This window comes from Mustela putorius, unplaced genomic scaffold (genome assembly GCF_011764305.1).
Source record: "Mustela putorius furo isolate JIRA1106 unplaced genomic scaffold, ASM1176430v1.1 tig00000228_pilon_pilon_pilon, whole genome shotgun sequence".
NCBI classification, from domain to species: domain Eukaryota; kingdom Metazoa; phylum Chordata; class Mammalia; order Carnivora; family Mustelidae; genus Mustela; species Mustela putorius.
Genome location: NW_025421322.1, coordinates 7,737,018 through 7,759,488, shown reverse-complemented (window position 1 = coordinate 7,759,488; position 22,471 = coordinate 7,737,018). Strand labels below are relative to the sequence as shown.

The window sequence follows — 22,471 nt, the reverse complement described above, 5'->3', positions numbered from 1 at the left end:
TATTCCATACCTCAGTGCATTGTCCATTCAAAAGGAAAGCTTTCACTTCAGAGTTCCTGGGTTAAAAATAAGCATTGACATTGTGAGTGATTACTTTATAGATTTGTTGAAGGCTGGTAATTGGCTTCCCAAAAAAATGGCTCATTTAAGTCACGGTTTCAAACACCTGGATGAACTCAATCAAAAGTTTCCACGAAACGTGCAACATATTAATGAGTATGACAAAGTTTATAGATTCAAAGCAATAGTTCAGCTTCATAAAAATTAAGTTAAAATGATTCACCAGTGACAGTCAATGTTTTCATCTGAGTCCTAATTAAGGTTAGAAGAGTACTGTATATACTTGAAGAAGAATATTAACATTATTATTAAATAATTGATATTTTTTAAACTTCATTTGGATTTGCAATCCATTCATATTATGGGAAGAAATTTCAACATTACCTTTGGCAATGAAAGAAAAGGAAGAGCAAGCAGTTAAATGTTACTGCTATTAAAATAAAATTTAAAGAGAGTGAATTTTTAAGATCAGTATCTTAAAAGGAATTTCCATCAACCAAAGAAAAAGAAATAAGTTCTTTCTTGCAACTTGCTACAGACTACTTGTATATATTCTTTTCAATGGTGAGCAACAAGAACTTGAAGAGATCTTCATTATAGTTTGATGAGGAATTATGTATATATGTTTCAAAAATAAGTATACAAACGTGATAAAAAGTATGTTCATAGAAGCCAGAGAGTTTCTCATTTTAGATGTTGAAGGATACTATTTAGAAGTTTTTATAATTCAATATTTATTATCTTCCATAATATCCTGCATTTTATTTTGCTTATAATTATATAATAGAAAATGTGAATTTTTTTCCTCTAAGTTTTCATTTAAATTCCAGTTAGTTAACATATAGTATAATATTAGTTGCAGGAGTACAATTTAGTGACTCAACTCTTACATACAACACCCAGTGCTCATCACAAGTGCCCTCCTTAGTGCCCATCACCTATTTAACCCACCCCCTCCCTCTGGTAACCATTAGTTTATACTTAAGAGTCTATTTCTTGGTGTTCATCTCTTTTCCGCCTATGTTCCTTGTTTTGTTCCTTAAATTCCATATATGACTTTTTTTTTTTTTTTTAGATTTTGATTGATTTATTTGTTTAACAGAGAGAGAGAGAAAACAAGCAGGGGAGAAGCGGAGGGAGAGTGAGAAGTAGGTTCCCCAATGAGCAGGAGCCCAACATGGGACTCAATCCCAGGACCAACCCCCAGATCATGACCTGAGCAGAAGCCAGATGTTTAACAGACTGAGCCACCCAGGTGCCCCAGGGAAAGACTTATTTCATTTAGCATAATAATCTCTGGCTCAAGGTTTCATTCTTTTTATGGCTGAGTAATATTCCATTACACACACACACACACACACACACACACACACACACATACACAACCCAAATCTTCTTTTTCCATTCATCAGTCAATGGACACTTGGGATCTTTCCATAATTTGGCTGTTGTTCATAATACTGCTATAAACATCAGGGTGCATGTATCCTTCCCAATCAGTATTTTCTTATCCTTTGGGTAAATGCCTAGTAGGGCAATTGGTGGATCATAGGGTACTTCTATTTTTAAATTTTTGAAGAACCTCCATACTGGTTTCCATAGTGGCCACACCAGTTTGCATTCCCACCAACACAGGAGTAAGAAGGTTCCCCTTTCTCCACATCCTCATCAACACCTGTTGTTCGTTGTATCATTAATTTTAACCATTCTGACTGGTGTAAAGTGATAACTCGTAGTTTTGACTTGTATTTCCCTCATGTTCCATGACGTTGAGCATCTTTTCATGTGTCTATTGGCCATCTGTTTGTCTTCTTTGACAAAATATCTATTCATGTCTTCTGTCCTTCTCTTAACTGGATTATTTGGTTTTGGGGTGTTGAGTTTGGTAAGTTCTTTATAGATTTTGGATACTAACCCTTTACCAGATATGTCATTTGCAAATATCTTCTCCCATTCCAAAGACTGCCTTTTAGTTTCCTTGATTTTTTCCTTAGCTGTGCAGAAGCTTTTTGTCTTGATGAAATCCCAATAGTTTATTCTTGCTTTTGTTTCCCTTCTCTCAGGAGACCTGTCTAGTAAGAAGTTGCTACAGCTGATCCCAAAGAGGTTGCTACCTATGTGCTCCTCTAGGATTTCAATGGCTTCCTGTCTCACATATAGATCTTTCATCCATTTTGAATTTAGCTTTGTGTATGGATAAGAAAGTGGTCCAGTTTCATTCTTTTGCATGTTGCTGTCCAGTTTTCTCAACACCATTTGTTGAAGAGACTGTCTTTTTTTCCACTGGATATTCTTTCCTGCTTTGCCAAAGGTTAGTTGACCATACAGTTGTGGGTTCATCTCTGGATTTTCTATTTTGTTCCATTGACCTATGTATCTGTTTTTATCCCAGTACTGTACTGTCTGGATGATAACAGCTTTGTAATATAACTTAAAGTCCAGAATTGCGATGCCTCCAAAGGTTGCTTTGGTTATTTGGGATCTTTTGTGCTTCCATGAAAATTTTTGGATGTTGGACTAGTTCTGTGAAAAATGCTGGTAGTATTTTGATAGGGACTGATTGCATAAAGTGTGTAGTATGCTCTGGGTAATATAGATATTTTAACCATATTTCTTCACCTAATCCATGAGCATAGAATGTCTTTCCGTTTCTTTATGTCCTCTTCAATTTCTTTCATCAGTGTTCCCTAGTTTTCAGAGTACAGATCTCTTATTCCTTTGATCAGGTTTATTCCTAGGTATCTTATAGTTTTTTGGTACAATTATAAAAATGGGACTGATTCCTTGATTTCTCTATCTGCTGCTTATTATTGGTGTAGAGAAATGCAAGAGATTTCTGTGCGTTGATTATTATATCCTGCAACTTTACTGAATTCGTAAATTCTAGAAAATTTTTTGGTGGAGTCATTTGGGTTTTCTATATAGTGTATCATGTCATCTGCAAATAGTGCAAGTTTCACTTCTTCCTTGCAGATCTGGATGCTTTTTCTTTCTTTTTGTTGTCTGATTGCTGAGGTTAGAATATCTAGTACTATGTTAAATAACAGTGGTGAGAGTGGACATGCCTGCCTTATTCCTGACCATAGAGGAAAAGTTCTCAGTTTTTCCCCACTGAGGATGATACTAGCTGTGGGTTTTTCATACACACCCTTTATTAAGCTGTAGTATGATCTTTCTATCCCTACTTCGTTGAGGGTTTTTACCATGAATGGATATTCTACTTTGTCAAGTGCTTTTTCTGCATCTACTGAAAGGATCCTATGGTTCTTATCCTTTGTTTTATTAACATGGTGAGAAAATGTCATTTATTTTTTTCACAAAATCCCATATAGATGCCCCCAAATCTTTTACAGTTTACCCCAAAATAACATACATGTCTATTATTGTTTTCTACATGTAGCATGACAGGAAAGAGGTGAGAAAGCACTAAGTAAAGGGATATAACCAGTCAGCTAAAATATATGGTAGAAGGGGAAAAAACAAGACTACAAATAGTAACCAGGAGACCAATCACAACAGGTCTTATTTGCCATGCTAAGAACTATATACTCTCACCAGCCTTTACCAACCAGTGATCTGAAAGAGAATTATGCTATGGAGTTCTAAAGCATCCATTGTATATAACAAATTAATTTATTTCTAATGCATCCAGTATGGTAATAGCTATGTAGCCATCCCTGGGAGAAGTAAGAAAACAACTTTCGTCATTTTGTGTGTACCATCCTTCAGAGGAAGGACTCCATCAAAGGCTGAGAGCAGGTAGCAATGGGGAGACACAGATACTTTAAGCAAAAGAGTGATGATCAGATTTTTCACGTGTAAAGCTTCTCTGGCAACAGTCCGACTTAAATCATTTTTAATAAAAATTCAAATGATCTGAGATCAGTAAAGACCCTAATACTGATCTATTTAAATAAGCCTACAGCAGCAAAATCCAATTTTCAATTCTTTCCTGTAAATATTATTTTAGGGGGGTGGGAGGTTGGGGGAACCAGGTGGTGGGTATTAGAGAGGGCACGGATTGCATGGAGCACTGGGTGTGGTGCAAAAACAATGAATACTGTTACGCTGAAAAGAAATAAAAATAAATAAATATCATTTAAAATGTCTGATTATAATGCTAACATCGATGGCCATTGTGACTGTAGTAATTAGCATGTTATAGCAATTCATAACTTAAAGGCACTTTCATTTACATAGTGTCACTTTAACTCTATGATAAAAATAACAAAAACTTTTTTCTACATGGTGGCATTTCACATGGCATGTAACATCACGTCAGCATAAGTTGATGTAAAATTTTTAATGCAAAATTTAAAAATAAAGCCTGTACCTAACCTTCAAAAAAATATACTTCGTGCTGCTTAAATTGTTTCACACAAATGACTAAGTTCACGCCTTGGTTTGAGGTTCCTGACCCAGAAGTTAAGAGCACTATCAACTTTTATTTTGGTGCTGATTTTCACTAAAATTTATTAAAACTACAAAGCAAATAAAATTTCAGAGGAAGAACTGTAAGTAATTATCTAGGGAGCGCCAATTTTCTATTTCATTTTCTCTTTGACAATCTTGTCAATCTTGTAGTAATTCTATTTTTCAACAAACATTCCTGATTTTCCTTCCATACACCGTAGGACTGTACTTCTCTACCCTGATTGTCCCATAACTGTCCCATTGCAAAATTAGGCAACTTGCTTGGGCCAGTGAAATGTGAGCACAACTTTTTTATATTTGAGAGGAAACTTGAAGAGACAGCTTGCAGTTCACCACCGTCGCTCTTTTCCTTTGCTCTCTATGTTCCAGACACCTTCTCCCTCAGCCTGTCCCAGAACAAAGATGACACAGAGACCCAATGTCCTGGAGAAAACATATAGTGTGAGAAGGAAATAAACCTATATTGTTTTAAACTACTGATATTTAGGGAGAGCATACCTTATACATTTGTAAATTTACTATCTCTCAGACCTAAATCCACCCTTCTTTGTCCTGTTTTGATTCTGGACCTGGACTCTAATCATTTGTCCTTCACCAGGTGACACAGTGTCAAGCTTCGTCGGCAGGGGGAGCTAGAGCAATATTAAAGGAAGCAGGGGCTTCTCTTCCTGTTTCTGGATGCTTCCTTGTTATTTTCTGTGTTCCAATCGGGTTCCAACCAACCAGGAGCTTGGTTGCCAGGAGCCTCCAGGACACCAGTGGCACTCACCCTCCTAACATGTTTCCCTAGCACCCCAGTGGGCATCTCTCCATCACTTTTGGTAGTATTCCAGCAGGTACCCTAATAAGTGGCTTCCCAGCAAGTTCCCTGAAAACTCCAACCAGCTTCTCTGCAACCCCTACTAACACCCTCACAGATTATTTCCAGCTTGCCTGCCCCAGCTTGTGGTAGCTCCATGGGCCATAGCCACACCCTCTAACAAGTGCTGAATCTAGCTTTAGCCTGGGGCAGTAGGGAGGGATCGCTTCCAAATTTATTCCTTCCTTGGGTACTCAGCCTCAGCACTGAAAGAGGTGCCTGCTCCCTAAACTACAGATTAATAATCCCTTATATTAAAGTTTTCCTATTCAAGTTACTATTGTAGTTTCTGTCTCCTGATTGGACTCTGACATCGGGTCTATCCTAACATATACAACTATATACTGAGACATGGATTTATGTTAGTAATTTTGAAGGAATACCTTGGGTCGTGTTCTTTTTCTGTATTTCATAGCTATATTAACGTTTTCTTACATAAGTTAAACCAAGTTATAATATAAACTGAGTTATAGTTTAAACACTGACATAAAGTTTGTTATAATATACACTATATCTTTTCATTCATTCAGACGTCTTAGCTAATCATTATAAAAATAATACATGAAGGCACACTCATCGCAGAGTAAGATAAGGTTCTTTGACCAAACATGCAAGGGAAACCATAATCTTGTCAAAAGATTTAAGTCCAAATCTTTATTTACTTATACTGCAAATAAAATTTATGCTGAATCTTAAAAATGACAATCAGATAATGAAAATCCTGCATTTGGAAACATTTCAATAACTCTTCAGTACTTAGTTATATGGCAAAATTACTCCTCCCTCTATAAACATAAATCTAAGTACCAACTAAAATGTCTACTTAGGAAGAGTATAAACATGCTTCTTTATGTATGGAGCTCAGAAAAATTCACACTGCTTGCCCCCAATCCTCCTACCCCACCTCCAGATAGACAAAATTTTCATTCAGGAAACTGTTAAATAAATAAAAAATGAAGAGCAGATTGTGAGTGATTTGAGGGAATAAGGGCTTATAAACCCATAGAAAAGTGCATTGTAAAATATTATTTCAGAGATATCATCCTGGCATTTGTGTCCCTGAACACAAATATTTAAAAAAAAAAAAAAAGGAGTAGTACAAAGTTGATATTATAAAAAACATTTATCTGAACTTGTATCAAGCAGCACTCACTAGGAAAATGTAAGAAGAATGAGGACCTCCCAAAGATGTTCACACTTGAATTGCAGGAACATGTAAATGTGTACCCTTACATAGCAAAAGAGGTTTTACAAACGTGGTTAAGATGGGAAGATCATTCTGGAATATATTCTGGGCCCAACCTAATCACGTGAGTACTTAAAAGAGAAAAATCTTTCCCCCCTGTAGGCAGAGAGAGATGCAATGTCAGAAGAAGGGCTAGAGATGACATCAAGAGAAAGATCCAACAGCCCACTCCTGGTTCCAAGACGTAGGAGGCTATGTGCAAGCACACAAGAGGACTCTAGGACATTAGAACAGCATCCGGCTGACAGCCATCAAAGAAACAGGAATCTAACTCTGTCTGATAACCTCAAGGAACTGAATTCTTTCAACAAGCCAAATGAGCAAGGAAAACATCCTCCCCTCTAGCTTCCAGGAAGAAAGGCAGCCAGTTCCTTTCATTTTAGTGCAGTGAGACCCAGACCAGACTTCTGACCTACAGAACTGTGAGATAATAAATGTGTGTTGTTTTTAAGCCTCTGATTTTGTTAGTAGTAGAAAACTAATAGAAGGAATGCTATTTAAACCTTGGAAGATCTAGGTCTTCCTTTATTAAAGAAAGTAGCAATGTCCTTTCAGGTATTAAGAAATTGAGTGTTCATAAAAGCATTTACTGATAATAAACTGGACTGATACCCTCTATAGTTATCAATGCTTTCCTCTTCTAGCTATTTACTTATTTAACAAACATCTGTATTTACTATGTGCTAGAAACTCTTCTGAAGGCTTTACAAATGTAAACTCAATTAAACCTCATAATAGCTTCTGAAGTAGGTATTATATTTTGCCCTCACTGGTTTCATGTATTGTTAAAAACACATGCTTGATTGTTGGTTTAATTAATACCATGCACCATAACCAATAGCTCTCATGTTCAAGAGAGGTATCAATGAAACTACTTGCAAATATGACCACTTAATCCCAAAGGTAATCACATCTTAAGGTATCAACAGCTATCCACTGTTAGGCAGTGCCAGACTTAATTATTCATTCAAAAAACATTTATATCCATTCACAATGGACCACCCACTGCAAAAACAGAAAAGAGTTTTAAAGTAAGTCAATAGCTATAAAATAATACCGTGTAGCTCTTAAAAGCACAAATTCTAGAATATGACTGTTTAGGTTAAAATCCTGACTCCCTAGAAAACTTTGAGCATACAATTTGAGTCTGCATTTTTTTTTAATCTGTAAAAATGAGAAAATAGTATTGATCTCATTAAGATTTTTGTAGAGGCTGAAATCAGATAATGCATATCAAGTATAGCATCCCAACAGCACAGTAAGCATCCAGTCCATGTTGGCTACTGAGTATTAATGTTGTTAACAGTTACAACAGAGGTATGCAATAAGGGTTATGAGAGCACAGAGTCATCTAACCTGGTTTTCAGCTGGCTTCAAGCCTGAGATGAATCTGAGTTAGAAGTAGGAGGACTTAGGGGGCCCTGGCAGATTCAGTCAGGGGAACATGTGACTCTTGATCTCAGGGTTGTGAGTTCAAGCCCCACATTGGGTATAGAGATTACTTAAAAATAAAATCTTAAAAAGAAAAAAAGAACTATTAGGACTTAGCCAGAGAAAACTGGGTAGGGTTTTCTAGGCAAAGAGACCAGTGTATGCTAACCTATAGATGGAAGATTAAAAATAGGAACTAACTTTAACTCAGTACAACCAAAACAGGTGGAGTGCTCCCCATGAAAGACAACCAGGATATAAAGACTGACAAAACATCACAAAATGACCTCTGTGACACACCTAGACATCTAGGCTCTATAGTAAATGCAGTGGGAGGCAATGATGAATAGTGAGGACTTTAAAATAGATTTGTGTATTAGACTGTTGTACTATTATGCAAGTTGAGTTAGAAGTGGTGAGCCTGAAAGAGGAGACACCTATTTGGAAACATATAATAAAGGCATGAAATAGTGAAGCAATAATGAAGATGGAGAGGAGACAGATCACAAAGATCTTTGGGAGATAATAATGACAGGATTTGGTAACTGATTATATTTGAGAGCTGAGGGAGAAGAAAGAAGAACAAAATTAGAATGATCCCCACACACGCACCAAGTTTTATTAACAAATGCTTATTGGCTAACAACTATATGCCTGGTACTGCCCTGGGCATAAAAAGATGATTAGACTTGCCCCAGGACTTCAAAGAAACCAGTGATACTAACAAGAAAGTAGACATTGGTAACTACTGTTGCATATCAGAAACATTATTTTAAAAAGTTATATACAAAATGCTGTAACAATTGAGAGAAGAGACAGCTAACACATATATCAAAGAACTGTATCTCTTCCTGGCAATGGAGGCGGACACAAAACTGCTCACCAGGTACAGAGTAAGGGCATGTGCATAACCAAAGAATTAAAGAACATGACATACAGAGGGATTCGTTAAAAGATTACTGTGGATATATTGAAGAAAGTAGATTGTGAATACCTCAAGTCATGGTCCATTCACATTCACAATCCCAATAAACTTTTACTGAACCACAGCAAAGCAAACAGATGGCATATCCAAACTCAGTAACTAGTGTTTAATAAAGAGACTATTTTACAAAGGTGTGGGCATGGCTTAAGGAAACCAACAAGCAGTACAGGTGGGCTAGAACCAGAAGAAAGTAGCTATACTAAGAGGGCCAGCAGATAGAACTGTTGTTTTCAGTAGACAGACAACCAACTGTAAAGGCCTACTCCGAAGGAAGACTGGGAAAAATATTATGACCTCACTGTCCCCCCTTCCCTCCAAACCACAAATATCTCATGACAGAGAAGCCAACTGAAAGTCAGGGACAAGAGAGCCCATTGGTGCAATCCATAGAGGTCAGCCTCCACTGTATACAGCAAAGTGAGGGAAAAGTAGTAGAGCAGGAGTAGATCAAGAGGGTTAAAGGGAAAAATATGTAACATGCAGTAATAAAAGTTCAACGACATTCAACTGTATCTCTTTCTGGTCTTACAAAATTCACTTACAATTTCTATAAAGCTTCCTAACCTTTAGTTTGGAAATGGAACTTAACCATTAGGCTTCACCCTGCAAAAGTTCTAACACAAGACTTCAATTTATTCTAAAATGGATCCTAGGATTGCACATTTTTTTGTCTCATCATGAAGTCTGTGTCTACCTCTGCTTCCAGAGCAAGTGTCTCTTTTATGATTCAGTAGATGTACCTTCTTGCAAACTCAGGAACAAATCCCCAGTTGGGGTACAGCCCAGTAGTCACCAAGCAGATAGAACAATCCTTTCCTGGTAAATTCTGTATTCAAGAATCCTATGGCTAACTTAAGACTTAAGTTAACTTAGACTAATCATTAAAGACAAATCAACCTGTGGTAATAAAGTTCATTACCATGGAAGTACTTCTGGAGTTGACTAGTGCAGCTGGGAACTTTAAAACTTTACCAAAGTTCTTTGTTGTTGTTGTTGTTGTTGTTTTTAATTCAATTAGCCAACTTACAGTACATCATTAGTTTCAGGTGTAGTGTTCAATAATTTATCAGTTTCATGTAACACCCAGTGCTCATCACATCACGTGCCCTCCTTAATGCCCATCACCCAGTTACCCGATCCCCCCACCCGGTTCCCCTCCAGCAACCCTCAGTTTGTTTACCAGAGTTAAGAGTCTCTCATGGTGGGGCGCCTGGGTGGCTCAGTCGGTTAAGCAGCTGCCTTCGGCTCAGGTCATGATCCAGCGTCCTGGGATCGAGTCCCACATTGGGCTCCTTGCTTGGCAGGGAGCCTGATTCTCCCTCTGCCTCAGCCTGCCACTCTGCCTGTGCTCACTCTCTCTCCCTCTCTCTCTCTGACAAATAAATAAACTCTTAAAAAAAAATCTCTCATGGTTTTTCTTCCTCTCTGATGACTTCCCATTCTGTTTTCCCTCCCCTCCCCTACAGTCCTCTGCCCTGTTTCTTATGTTCCACATATGAGTGAAACCATATAATTGTCTTTCTCTGATTCACTTACTTCACTTAGCATCATACCCTCCAGTTCCATCCATGTTAGTACTCATCCTTTCTGATGTAAAACTTTCCCAGAATTAAATAATCCTTTCTGAGTAAAAACATCCTTTCTAAGTAAAATTTTCCCAGAATTAAATAAATAACAGATAATAAGGAAATTGACATTACTTAAGATAGCCACAGTAATAGATACACTCCTAAAAATCAGTGCCTTAATACAGAAATGTATCTCTTATTCATATAAAGTCTAGCGGGGGAGGGGGGGACACGAGAGGGAGTGCCAGGGAAGGCAAGGTTAAATCATTAGCCAGAACTTAATCACAAGAACCCATTTAGAAACAAGGAAAGCTGGAAAAGGTAGCCCAGGCCGGGACAGCAACAACTCTGTGAAAGAGGAATATAAATCTTTGATGAAAGCCTAGCTATCTCCACTACAAAATTCATTTTTTTTACAGGAAAAAAAATTTGTGTGTGAATAAAAGCATTAACTCTTTCGGCTTTAAGTCAAAAGGGATTCTGTGTGATGTGATTATGATGAAACAGATTGTTCATGTATGTGCCTGAGAAGCAAACCCTTTACCAAAACTACCATTATGGTTATTCTGTTATCTAGCTATACAGTTTAGTATAAACTTTTTTTCCCAGTTTTAGCATCCCAGAATCTGAGTTGCAGGATGCAGGAAACTGCTAAGTTATTTTTCCCTAACAGCTGAACATAAACTTAGGAGGGGGGAAAAAAAAAAAAAAACTGCCTAAGTGCATAGAGAGTTCCATCTTCTTCCTGTGTCTAAAGGAGCTTTTAACCAGCAGCTCTGTGTAGCAGTAGCAGAACCTACCAAATTCTGAGTGTTACATAAGAATGTTAAATATTTATAATCTATAAACTGTATAAAAGTTCTTAACTCTAAATGCCACCACCATATGATATGGAAAACACAAATTACAGCTTTTTAACATATATATATAACATAGATACAATACATGTTCATAATACATAAACTGTAGAAAAGTTGTCCATTCTTAGCCTAATTTATACTATCTAGTTGCCTATGGTTTGGGTGGGTAACAACAGTTCTAGAAAGAGGCAGGTGAAATAATATTGTATCAATTCTGGGTCTAGCTGTGTTCTTAACTTTTCCCTTTCTATAATCCTATTTCTAATACTATTTCTGAAACTGCCCATCACAAAATCCAACAAAACTTATCTCTCTTTCATAACACAACACTGACTGAAATCTGCAGTAATTCACTAATACAAAAAAGAACAGAATGTTCACCAACTACAATGTCATCTCCACAGCTAATATCTTTCCTACACTTTCCTGAACTACACTTACATTTCCAAAATTCCCTAGGAGGTCACGTAGGAATATATACAAAAAAGGAAATTCGTAGGGTGCCCAGGTGGCTCATTCGGTTAAGCACTGGCCCTCAGCTCAGGTCATGATCCCAGGGTCCTGGAATTTAGTCCCACATAGGGCTCCTTGCTCAGTAGGGAGTCTGGTTCTCCTCCCTCTGCTGCTCTCCCTGCTTGAGAGCGTTCTCTCTTTCTCTCTCTGTCTCGTGCTCTCTCTCTGTCAAATAAAGTTTTTAAAAATCCTAAAAAAAAAAAAAAAAATTTTGAGCTCACCGAGCCTAAAGATACAAACGTAGTGATCCAAAGGGGCACGTGCACCCGAATGTTTATAGCAGCAATGTCCACAATAGCCAAACTATGGAAAGAACCTAGATGTCCATCAACAGATGAATGGATCAAGAAGATGTGGTATATATACACAATGGAATACTATGCAGCCATCAAAAGAAATGAAATCTTGCCATTTGCAACAACATGGATGGAACTAGAGCGTATCATGCTTAGCGAAATAAGTCAAGCAGAGAAAGACAACTATCATATGATCTCCCTGATATGAGGAAGTGGTGATACAACATGGGGGCTTAAGTGGGTAGGAGAAGAATCAATGAAACAAGATGGGATTGGGAGGGAGACAAACCATAAGTGACTCTTAATCTTACAAAACAAACTGAGGGTTGCTGGGGGGAGGGGAGTTGGGAGAAGGGGGGTGGGGTTATGGACATTGGGGAGGGTATGTGCTTTGGTGAGTGCTGATTCACAGACCTGTACCCCTGGGGATAAAAATACATGTTTATAAAAAATAAAAATTTTTTTAAAAAAAATAAATAAATAAATGCAGAAGGTAAGCTTAAAAAAAAAAAATTTGTCCTAGTTAAATCTACTATACAAAACAAAAATTGTGTAATAGTTTAAAACACCCAGGGGTGCCTGGGTGGCTCAGTGGGTTAAGCCTCTGCCTTCAGCTCAGGTCATGATCTTAGGGTCCTAGGATCGAGCCCCACATTGGGCTCTCTGTACAGCAGGGAGCCTGCTTCCCTCTCTCTCTCTGCCAGCCTCTCTGCCTACTTACGATTTCTCTCTCTGTGTCAAATAATTAAATGAAATCTTTAAAAGAAAAAAAAAAACACTCAAAGTGAAATTCACTGAGATGAAGTTGTCACTGGGAGCAAGGAATGTTCAATAAAAGGAAAACAGACCTGCAATTCTGAAAAAACTATACAACGGTAATATATTCAGTACAAAAACAAAAAAGTTTTTGAAGCTAAAATATTAAGTAGGCTTCCTCACAATTATGAATGGATTTAAATAGTCCTGATCTTCTTCTTCTCCCCTTTTTCTTCGCCTTCTCTTCTTTCCCCCTTTTGCCCTTCCTATTACTACTCTATTATTTCCATCCTACCCCACTGTATCACAAGATGTAGTCACTTCTATAAACATCCACATTATAAACTGTTTAGAGTAAGTAAAACAATAAAAGAAGCCTCCCCCACGGGCTCTCTCAAGAGAACTCAGATTCTGAGACTAGACCCATGCAGAGAGTTGGCCATCAGATGAACAAAGATACATATTACGTATAGCGGTCAGTTGAGTGCACCAGGCATCCTAAGAGCTTACTTGACCCTTTACACCGTTGGCAAATTCCAGTAATTTGGCTCCCAAATATTTCTAAAGGTCTCCTGCCTCTTCACCTCCACCGGGACTGCCTTCTTTCGTATCTCCCTCATGTATCATCTGGATTACTAGAAGAGTCTCCTAACTACTGCTCTTGTCTCTAGCATTACACATTCTCATCAATCCCTCAGACTGAATGGTGTTTTTTTCCAACAAAAGTCTAATTATACTGTGTCGCTACTTAAAATCCCTCCATGACTCCCTACTGCCTTCAGGATTAAATCTGAACCAAAAGAAAAATATATAAAGTCTTTGAAGCTCTCACCACTGCCATCTCTCAAGTCTCCTCTACTGACTCACCTCTAATAAACCCTATGTTCCAGACCTTCTAAACCACTTCAAGTCAGTTTCTTGACCATGTCCTGCCTCTCTATTACAAAGCTAAACCCTGGGGTAGGAAAACTTGGGAGTTTTAGTATTTTTGCTTAGAATATCTTTCTCTGCCCAACTAACATCTACTCATCCTTTGAGCCTCAGCCTAGATGTCATCCCCTCCAAAACCGGATCAAGTGCTCGTCTTCTATAAATATATCCATGATTCATTGTGCACGGTGGTCTCCTAGCACTCATCATGCAATATTGTAACTGTGGTTTATCATGTTCCTTATAGTGAGTTCTTAAAGGGTTTGCTGATAATGGTACAAAGTGTTTTAACACCCAGAGATAGATATCTGTATTTCATCAGATGACTAGTGAATACAACAGTATCTCTATTCTCTAGAATCTTTAATGTCTAGTAGGAGTAAAATTTCTAAAGAATTTAAAAGGATAAAATGTCTGACACCCTCAAACAATACCAAAGAGACAACATTCTCACTTGATTAGTCTGACATATTTTTTACTATGGTCATGACATACGAAAAACACCCTGTGTTTTTTCATGACACTTTACATTTCAATGTGTTCATATGATTATAGTTGGCCTCCAACTGTCTGTCTCTGGGGAGAATTGTTTCTATCCAAAATATTTTGTACTTCACTTACCATTCAGCTCTATTAAGCACATTAGAAATTGTCAAACACTTTGAAAGTAATGTAATAATTCTTAAAGCCAAATATCCCTTATATGAAAAAATAATTAAAATTTCAAAATGACATATCACAATTTCTTCTGGTTTCTAGTTAAAACAGATATGTGCTTAGTCTAAAAAAAAGATGATTTGCAATCATACACGAACACTGTAAGTTTGCTTCTAGCAATATAAGCAACATTGGACATATGTTTAAAATTATAGTTGATTTCAAAAATAAGGGCACCACAACCTGAGCAAATTTTTTTCTTTTAGATCATTGAATTTCACCTTGAAAGCAAGCAGTACCTAAATGAACACAGTATCTCATTCCCCATGTTTCATTCATTCACCCAACTAATACCTTTGAGTACTACTATGCATAAAGCATTGTGTTGGGTCAGAAGACGAGGCTGAAATGGCAGGACAGAAGGACAGAAGGGTTGCTCCCCTGAAGTTTATAATCTAGCAGAGTAGACAGACCATAAGCAAATAAGGAAATTGTAAATTTTAATAAGCATAACTGGAGAAATGTTAAAGATGTTGTGAAAAAGAAGAAAGAAGATACTTATGAATATGTGGGCAAGAAGGAGTTCTCTAAGGACACAAACTTGAAGCCAAGGTCAGGGGCACCCAGGTGGCTGAGATGCTGAGCATTTGCCTTCGGCTCAGGTCATGATCCCAGGGTCCTGGGATACAGCCCTGCTGGGCAGGAAGCCTGCTTCTCCCTCTCCCACTCCCTCTGCTTATGTTCCCTCTCTCGCTGTCTCTCTCTCTCTATGTCAAATAAATAAAACTTTAAAAAAAAAAAGGAAAAAAAGAAGCTAAGGTCAGAAAGATGAGAATGAGGCAAGTCATACAAAGATTGCATGCATCTGAGAAGCAACGCAAAGGAGGGGCGCACTCTGAACTGTAATAATTCTTCAGAATCCATTAACATGATGAGAATCTCTGAATCTCTGATATAATATGAATAAGACAAATAAATACATATTAGTAGAGTAAAAAAATTGATCCCAGACAAATCTAAGAACAATGTGCACAAACTAGTTCCCTCACATTCGCCCAAGACAATCAGTACCTTCCTAAAAACCAATAATTTCCTGTATTATTTTTACTACTACTCCTTTTTTTTTTTCAGACTCTCTAAGAATGGTTTTTGCTGAGGAAACTGTTTCCAATCCATCACCTCCCCTCTCCACCCTGACCTTCTAGATAAATAATGAAGTCACTTTAGAATCTTCAGGTATTCTTTTAATGTCCCAGTAGACAAGGAAGAGAATGTCTCAGTTAAAAAATAAAAAAAAGAAAGAAAGAAAGAAAAGAAAAGCTAAGATTTCACACAGGAATGCTATAATAATATTAAGGTCTAGAAACTGATGTCATGTCTAGAATCAGTTAATAACAACTATTTGTTGCATGCCTACTTATGCCAGGGCATTTACTCTATATTGATCACAGCAATCCTTCAAGGTAGGCATTATTATTCAGAGAATAGAGAGGAGGAAACATGGGCTCAGAGTACTTAACAACATAAGTAAGACCTTACTGTTATTAATTGGTAAAATAAGGTTTCGAGTCAAAATCCATCTGGTCCCTCACTCTTGCCTCCGTTGCCTCTCTCTTTGTCAGACAGTGTGATTGGTTCTTTATCAATATATATTGTTAACAAGAAGATATTATTTAATTGTCCTAGTTACTTTAAAATATAGAAGATATATAAAGATGTACTTTATATTATTATGTATTGTCTCATAAAATGCCAATCAATGTTTTAGAATGCATTTTAAATTCTTCGGAACTATTGGTTTTCAATTTTTGACAATGGCCATGGCTATTTAGGTGTACAATAATGATTTTTATTTAAAAGTCTTCATAATCAAATCACATCTATTATTTGACATGTTTTCTTCTTAAAAATTCATTTAACAACAAAAAATTCATTTAGCTGTGAGAAGACAATATGGTAGGTTTTTAAATATTAGAATGAGGAGATCATTCTAACTATATCACAAACCCCAAAGCCATAAAACAAAAAGTAATAAATTCAAACACATTTTTAAAAAATCCTGACCAATAAAAAAAGTCATAAAGCAAATGACAATAAAAAGAGCTTCTACAATCACTAAAAATGACCAACAGAAAAAACAAGACTTTAAACAAATGTAAAAGGCTCTCAGCCTCACGGATAATAAGAAAATTTCAATTAAATCTACAACGGCATATTTCTCACCAAACTATATTTTGGCAAAGATTATCACACTGAATTGGAAAGGATGTAAGAGTCTCCCTAGTTTATGTCACTTGTACATACTTACTCTGTGAAAGTAAATTTGGCAATATTTATTAAAATTTAAAATACACTGACCTTTTGACCCAACAATGCATTTCTAGGAATTTATTCCAAAGATATATTCACATACATAGGAAATTATATATGTACAAAGATATTTATCACAGTGCTGTTTCTAATGGCAAAATAATTAGAATCAGCCTAAATATCCAAAAATATGGCTCTAGTTAAAGAAATTAAAGAGTATTTACAAAATGAGATCTTATGCAGCATTAAAATGAATGAGAAAACTATATATTAAAAGGTGTGGAACTGATCTCCTAAAAAGTAAACTGCAATACACATTTGTGTTTTTTATATGTACACACAAACATCCATATACCTGTGTGCACGCACAGACATATGTGTGATGTACACACATATCTACTCCTACATATAGAATATTTCTAGAATGGTATACAAAAAACTGACAAGAGTCATTGCCTCTGGCTTAGGGAAAAGCAAGCTAAGAAATTTTGTACTTTGGGTAAATATTACCCATTAAATAAAGAAGCTTATAAATTGACTTTGAAAAATGCTCTTAAAATTAAATTACTTAAAAAATCTAGAACTGCTCATCTCTGTTTTAAATGTAAGCTAAATTGTCACTCTGATCTATCATGAAACTTCTACTCTTGACTTCCTTTTTTTGGGGAATAAATTATCCCTTTGACATTAACAGAAAAGCCAAACTAATGATAAAAAAATAATTTATACATCAAGAAACATAATTTCTAATTTGTTATTTTAAAAAACCCTCAACTGAAAGACTAAGATATGCACATAGTAGAAACTCAATAAACACTTACTAAATGAATGCTTTCCTATTGATTTCGGTGGTTTTGTTTTTCTCATACATTTTTTTCACAATACCACATCAAAAAAAAAAAACCTCACTGAGAAATATAAACTTAATAAATTATGCTTTTCTTTCAAAGAAATTATTCTTCATTTCCCAATAAAATTAATAATCTGCCTCATTAACATTACCACAAGTCATATCAACATTACCTATTAGGTACCTAATCTGTGCAGGTGTTAAAGATGCTGCAAAACAGACTCCAAAGAAGAGTACTTTTTTTTCTTTGAAAGACAAGGCTTAAAAATATTAATAAGTAAAAGAACACTATAGATTTTACCAGTAGATTGAGTTATCAAAACTAAAACTATAAAAGAATTTTCATGTAAAGATAAATAAAAGTAATTATTGATCTATTGAGGGATCCACTGAGATATAAAAATGCTTCCAAAATTTTAGTATCTCAATCCCATGTAAAATGAAATTACTTGATGGTGACAGAAGATTTCTTGAGTATGTGGATGTTCAACAAGGCTTTGAAGAAATTGCTAATAATCAAGTATAAATGGTTCTTACTTAATCTCTTCCCAAAGAGAAAGATTACTATAGTAATGGTCTCAATAGTGGTCTCAATCTCCTTTGATTGCTCACCTCTCATTAAAATCTACAATCTATCTCAGGCATGAGCTTCTTAATATACATATATTTATTCATAAATTATATGCATCTTAACATCATAAATCTATATGTTAAATATCAGTAAAACTTATTTTCTTTTTCAAATCTATTTTTCAAATAAAACTTTTCTTTTTCAAATTTCAAATAGAAATATGTTTTAATACTCTCTTCCTCTACTCCAACGTATCATCTCGTGATGTATACTTTAGGATGTATGCCCCACTCTGTATGAATACTTAGTATGAAAATATCTTCATCCAATGGTTTCAAATTTTCACACATCAAACTTATCTTTTAATATAGTTGTTACAAACTTATCTTTTAACATAGTTGTTACAGACATGAACTAGAGTTTCAGTTTCTCTCTGCCCATGACCTTCTCTCAGAATAGATGTTAACATGCAATTAAATGGACATCACTAAAGAAAAACAAAGGATAATGTTGTCTTGAACAGATGAATGGCCCCTAAAACTTAATGAAAAATAGTAATTATTGATGAACACTAGTGTCACTTTTTCTTACATATAGTATTTATAACTTAATATCCAATACTGATATTATTTAATAAATCATAAAATTCTTCAAAACAGTCTTTATTATAATCCTATCATAAAGTCTTCTTTTCCTCATTTTCCTTGCCTAGTCTTACTTTATTACAAAAGCCAAAAACATTTTTAAACAACATCTAAAATTAGATGCTTTATGCTTTAATCTCCAAAAAACTTCTTGCTCAAATGAATATAAAAATAATTCTGAAACCAGGTAGGCCATTTTGAGGTATGACTCTTTCTAAGACTGTTAGGTAGAAATGCAAATAGATATTTAAAATAAATATGAACAGATTTTTCAGCAATGTAATTTCATAGACTGTATGACTGTGTGTTTAGAGAATGTTTCTACCTAAACTGTGCAATTATGAATAGATGAACATTATATGTATTTGCATAGTATGTAGGTTTACATAGAAAAGTAATCTATGTAATGTAATGTACCTACTTGAAAAACCCTTTCACAACATTTTCCTAATGTAACATACTGGTCACTCTGAGTAATTCTTAATTTAGTATTCAAAAGTTCATTTACATTTCTATATATCAGAACAATAGTGAAGTAGCCACCAAATACTATGATATAGCATACTACAAAGAAATAAAAACACATTGTACATTTAAATATATGGGTCAAAGAAATAAAACCTATGTTTTATTTGACATCATTTTGGAACCACTAATTTTATTGCAATTATAGTAAAAATATAGATTCATATATCTAAATATCAAACTCTAAGTTTTCAAAAGCTTGCTGTTGTCAGTACATATATTTAAAGCAAAGTGACCAGATGCTCAAAAAGCTTTTAAAAATAATGCTTTATTCCTCCATTAGTTAAAATAAACTACTTAAATCTCTTAACGGTTTTTCATTTCCCAAGCCTACTAATCAATCATATTCCCAAACAAGTCTCCAAACCCAGAAATTAGCTTTGAAGAAGTAATTCTTCTTTATTCCAGTTAATATGTCAGGAACATTTGCTATCTTGGTGCTTCAATATTTTTTGAGAAATTTTCTTTTTCTCAGACATTTAATACATTCGTTACCACAATTATATTATTTTTCATTAAAATATAAAAACATATATGTGTAGACAGAAAGTTGTTTCTTTGTAAGTATTAAAGAATACTGAATTCAACAACCTGTTTTTAAAGTTTACATGATTAGAGGTCAGTGTATTAGTTCCTTCACAGAGGAACTCTACTCTTTCAACTGTATGTTTCTGTGGAGAATATGGGAAACTTGATAACACACAGAAAAAGCATCCCACCTTTAGCACATAAACTGTACAAGTTAATCTCTTAGTGAATAAATAATTCATTTCACTAAAAAGAAAAAAAAAGTTGAGTTGGAAAAACACAAAAAGGTTACGCATCTCCTGCACAATCTCTTTCATACAGTAACTGAGAAACCAAATACCCATAAAACATTTAAAAGCAAACCTGTAGAAACAAATCTCTTTGCTAGCCTGACAAGAAAAGGAGTCTCAAAGCTGTGTATGCGTCTGGACAGTTCCCTGGTGCTGAAGTTCCACAGCGCTAAACCGATGCCTGGGTGCTGCTTTTACTATCCCACCCTCGCCAAAATCCCGGATGCCTACACTACGAACACTAGTAGTAAAACTTCACAAGGTAGGAAGCATCCCAAACTGCTGGGGTGGAAGGAACGGGAGCCTCTCCAGAGTCTCTTCGGGATTAAACAGATTTAATAGTTGCAAACAGGAAGAGCAGCAGAGTGCAGGGTGTTAGAACCCGCCGAGGGGGAGGGGCTGGAAGATGGCGGCGGCCGCACACCCACCCGAGACATGCCAGAGCTTAGGCCCCTCGCCTGCACCGCCGCCCTCCTGCCCGCAGCGACCGTGGGCCGCTCTGCTCGTCTCCGCGTCGGAGGCAGAGCCGCCCTGCGGAAACGCCGGACGAGGCGCCCCGGCTACGCCTGCATCCCCAGCGGCGCGCCTTCGCCCGGGTCCCGGCCAGGGAGCACCTGTGCACGGCCATATTGGATTCATTGCCCCAGTCACTGCCTCCGCGCGGGGGCGGCTGGAAAGGAGAGGGGACGCGCGGAGCCTGGGTTCAGCTTCAGCCCCGTGGGGGCCCTGGAGCCAAACTGGCCCGCGGGGGAAGCCGGAAGGACGCCCGGGAAAATCACAACGTCCAGGGGCTCTGCACCCTCATCTCAGCCGGCCTCGGCGCCCTCTCTCCCCGGCACACACCCCCGCGCTCTGACACCCAGAAAGCAGCCCCGGCTGCCGGCGCCGGCCGCAGCCCTCGTGGCCCAGGCGCAGCGGGCTGGAGGGAGGGCGGCGATCCGGGGCGCGCAGACGGCCGCAGGGCAGCGGCCGTGGGGGCGGAGGGTAAGGAGGGAGGCGGGAAGATGGAGCCGGGTCCTTACTTGAGCACCGACTGCTCCTTCTCCTCTTCTTTCTTCTGCCGATCCATGACGGCCAGGATGATTTTCCTCTCCTCCTCCGTGAGGTGGCTGAGGTCGGGCATCTCGGGCTGCAGGGGCGGCTGAGAGGCCGCCGGGGTGGGAGCCGGGCGGCCCCGCGGCCCGACCGGAGCCGACATGTTTGGTGGAGCTTAACCACCCTAGGGAAGCAGGGAGGCAACTCCACTGGCGGCGGCGGCGGCACCCGCGCGGGCGGCTGGGGCAGCCTCCGGCGCCGGGACAAATACATACAAATCAATGGCCTTCAATCCGAGGCGACAGCCCCCCCTCCCCCAAGAAAGAAAGAAAGGGGCGGGGGGAGGGGGAGGGCGAGCGCGGGGGGGAGTGAGGGCTGAGGAGTGCGCTCCGGGAAATGTTTCTTCTTCCCGGGGGCGAAGGGCTGGCAAGTGAGCGGTTTGGCAGAAAGGAGCGGGAGGCCGGGCTGGGACGCGGTGTGCGCGGAGCGGCGGGGGAGGGTGGTGGAGTAAGGTGGCGGGGACGACTAAGGGTGGGGTGACTGGAGGGAGCGGGCGGGAGGGCGGCGCGCCGGCCCGGGCGGGAGTGTGTCCGGCGGGGGCGGGGGCGCGCGCGGCCGCGGAGGGGAGAGGGGTGAGCTGCGAACTAGCCCCCCTGGGGGAGTCCCGAGAACTCGCTCCGAGCGCCGGGAGACCGCGTCCTGCCAACCGGAGGGGCGCCGGGGCGGGAGCGGAGAGGGTGGTGAGGACACAGGGGCTAATTTCCCAGAGAAGCAGCTCAGCCGTCCCGCCGACTGACGCGTCTCTGGGCTTCAGGCTCCGCGGAGGGAGGACTCCTCCAGAAACGCCCGGGAAAGGGCCGCGGGGCCGAGCACGGCCGCCGGAGAGCGCTCCGGGCTAGAGCGGGGAAGCGAAAGCGAGGAAGGGATGACAGGGGCTAGCGGCGGAGATTCCCGGGGCCGGGGCCCATCGGCTGCCAACGCCCGGATCCAAGCGCGCTCCGACGCGTAGCGGGGACGGGCGCTGCTGCTTCCTCATCACGCGCCTGCCCGCGGACCCTCGGCCGCCGCCGCCCCTTGGGTCCCTGGAGTCGGCGCCGAGGGCCGGCTCTCTACGCCGCCGCTG

General features: G+C 38.6%; 1 protein-coding gene across 28 annotated transcripts in view; it reads right to left on the bottom strand.

Annotated features, from left to right (window-relative positions):
- RIMS2 (regulating synaptic membrane exocytosis 2) overlaps positions 1-21,878 on the bottom strand; it is a 595,904-nt gene extending 574,026 nt beyond the window's left edge. For 5 of the 28 annotated variants that reach the window (XM_045078015.1, XM_045078016.1, XM_045078036.1 and 2 more), the window contains exon 1: positions 21,336-21,861. In XM_045078015.1, the coding sequence (XP_044933950.1) occupies positions 21,336-21,511 (176 nt within the window). In that variant the 5' untranslated portion in view covers positions 21,512-21,861. Of the gene's footprint in view, positions 1-21,335 lie in introns of all 28 variants that reach the window. The other 23 variants (XM_045078023.1, XM_045078021.1, XM_004768854.3 and 20 more) reach the window with 14 other exon arrangements.
- Positions 21,879-22,471: the final 593 nt, after the last annotated feature.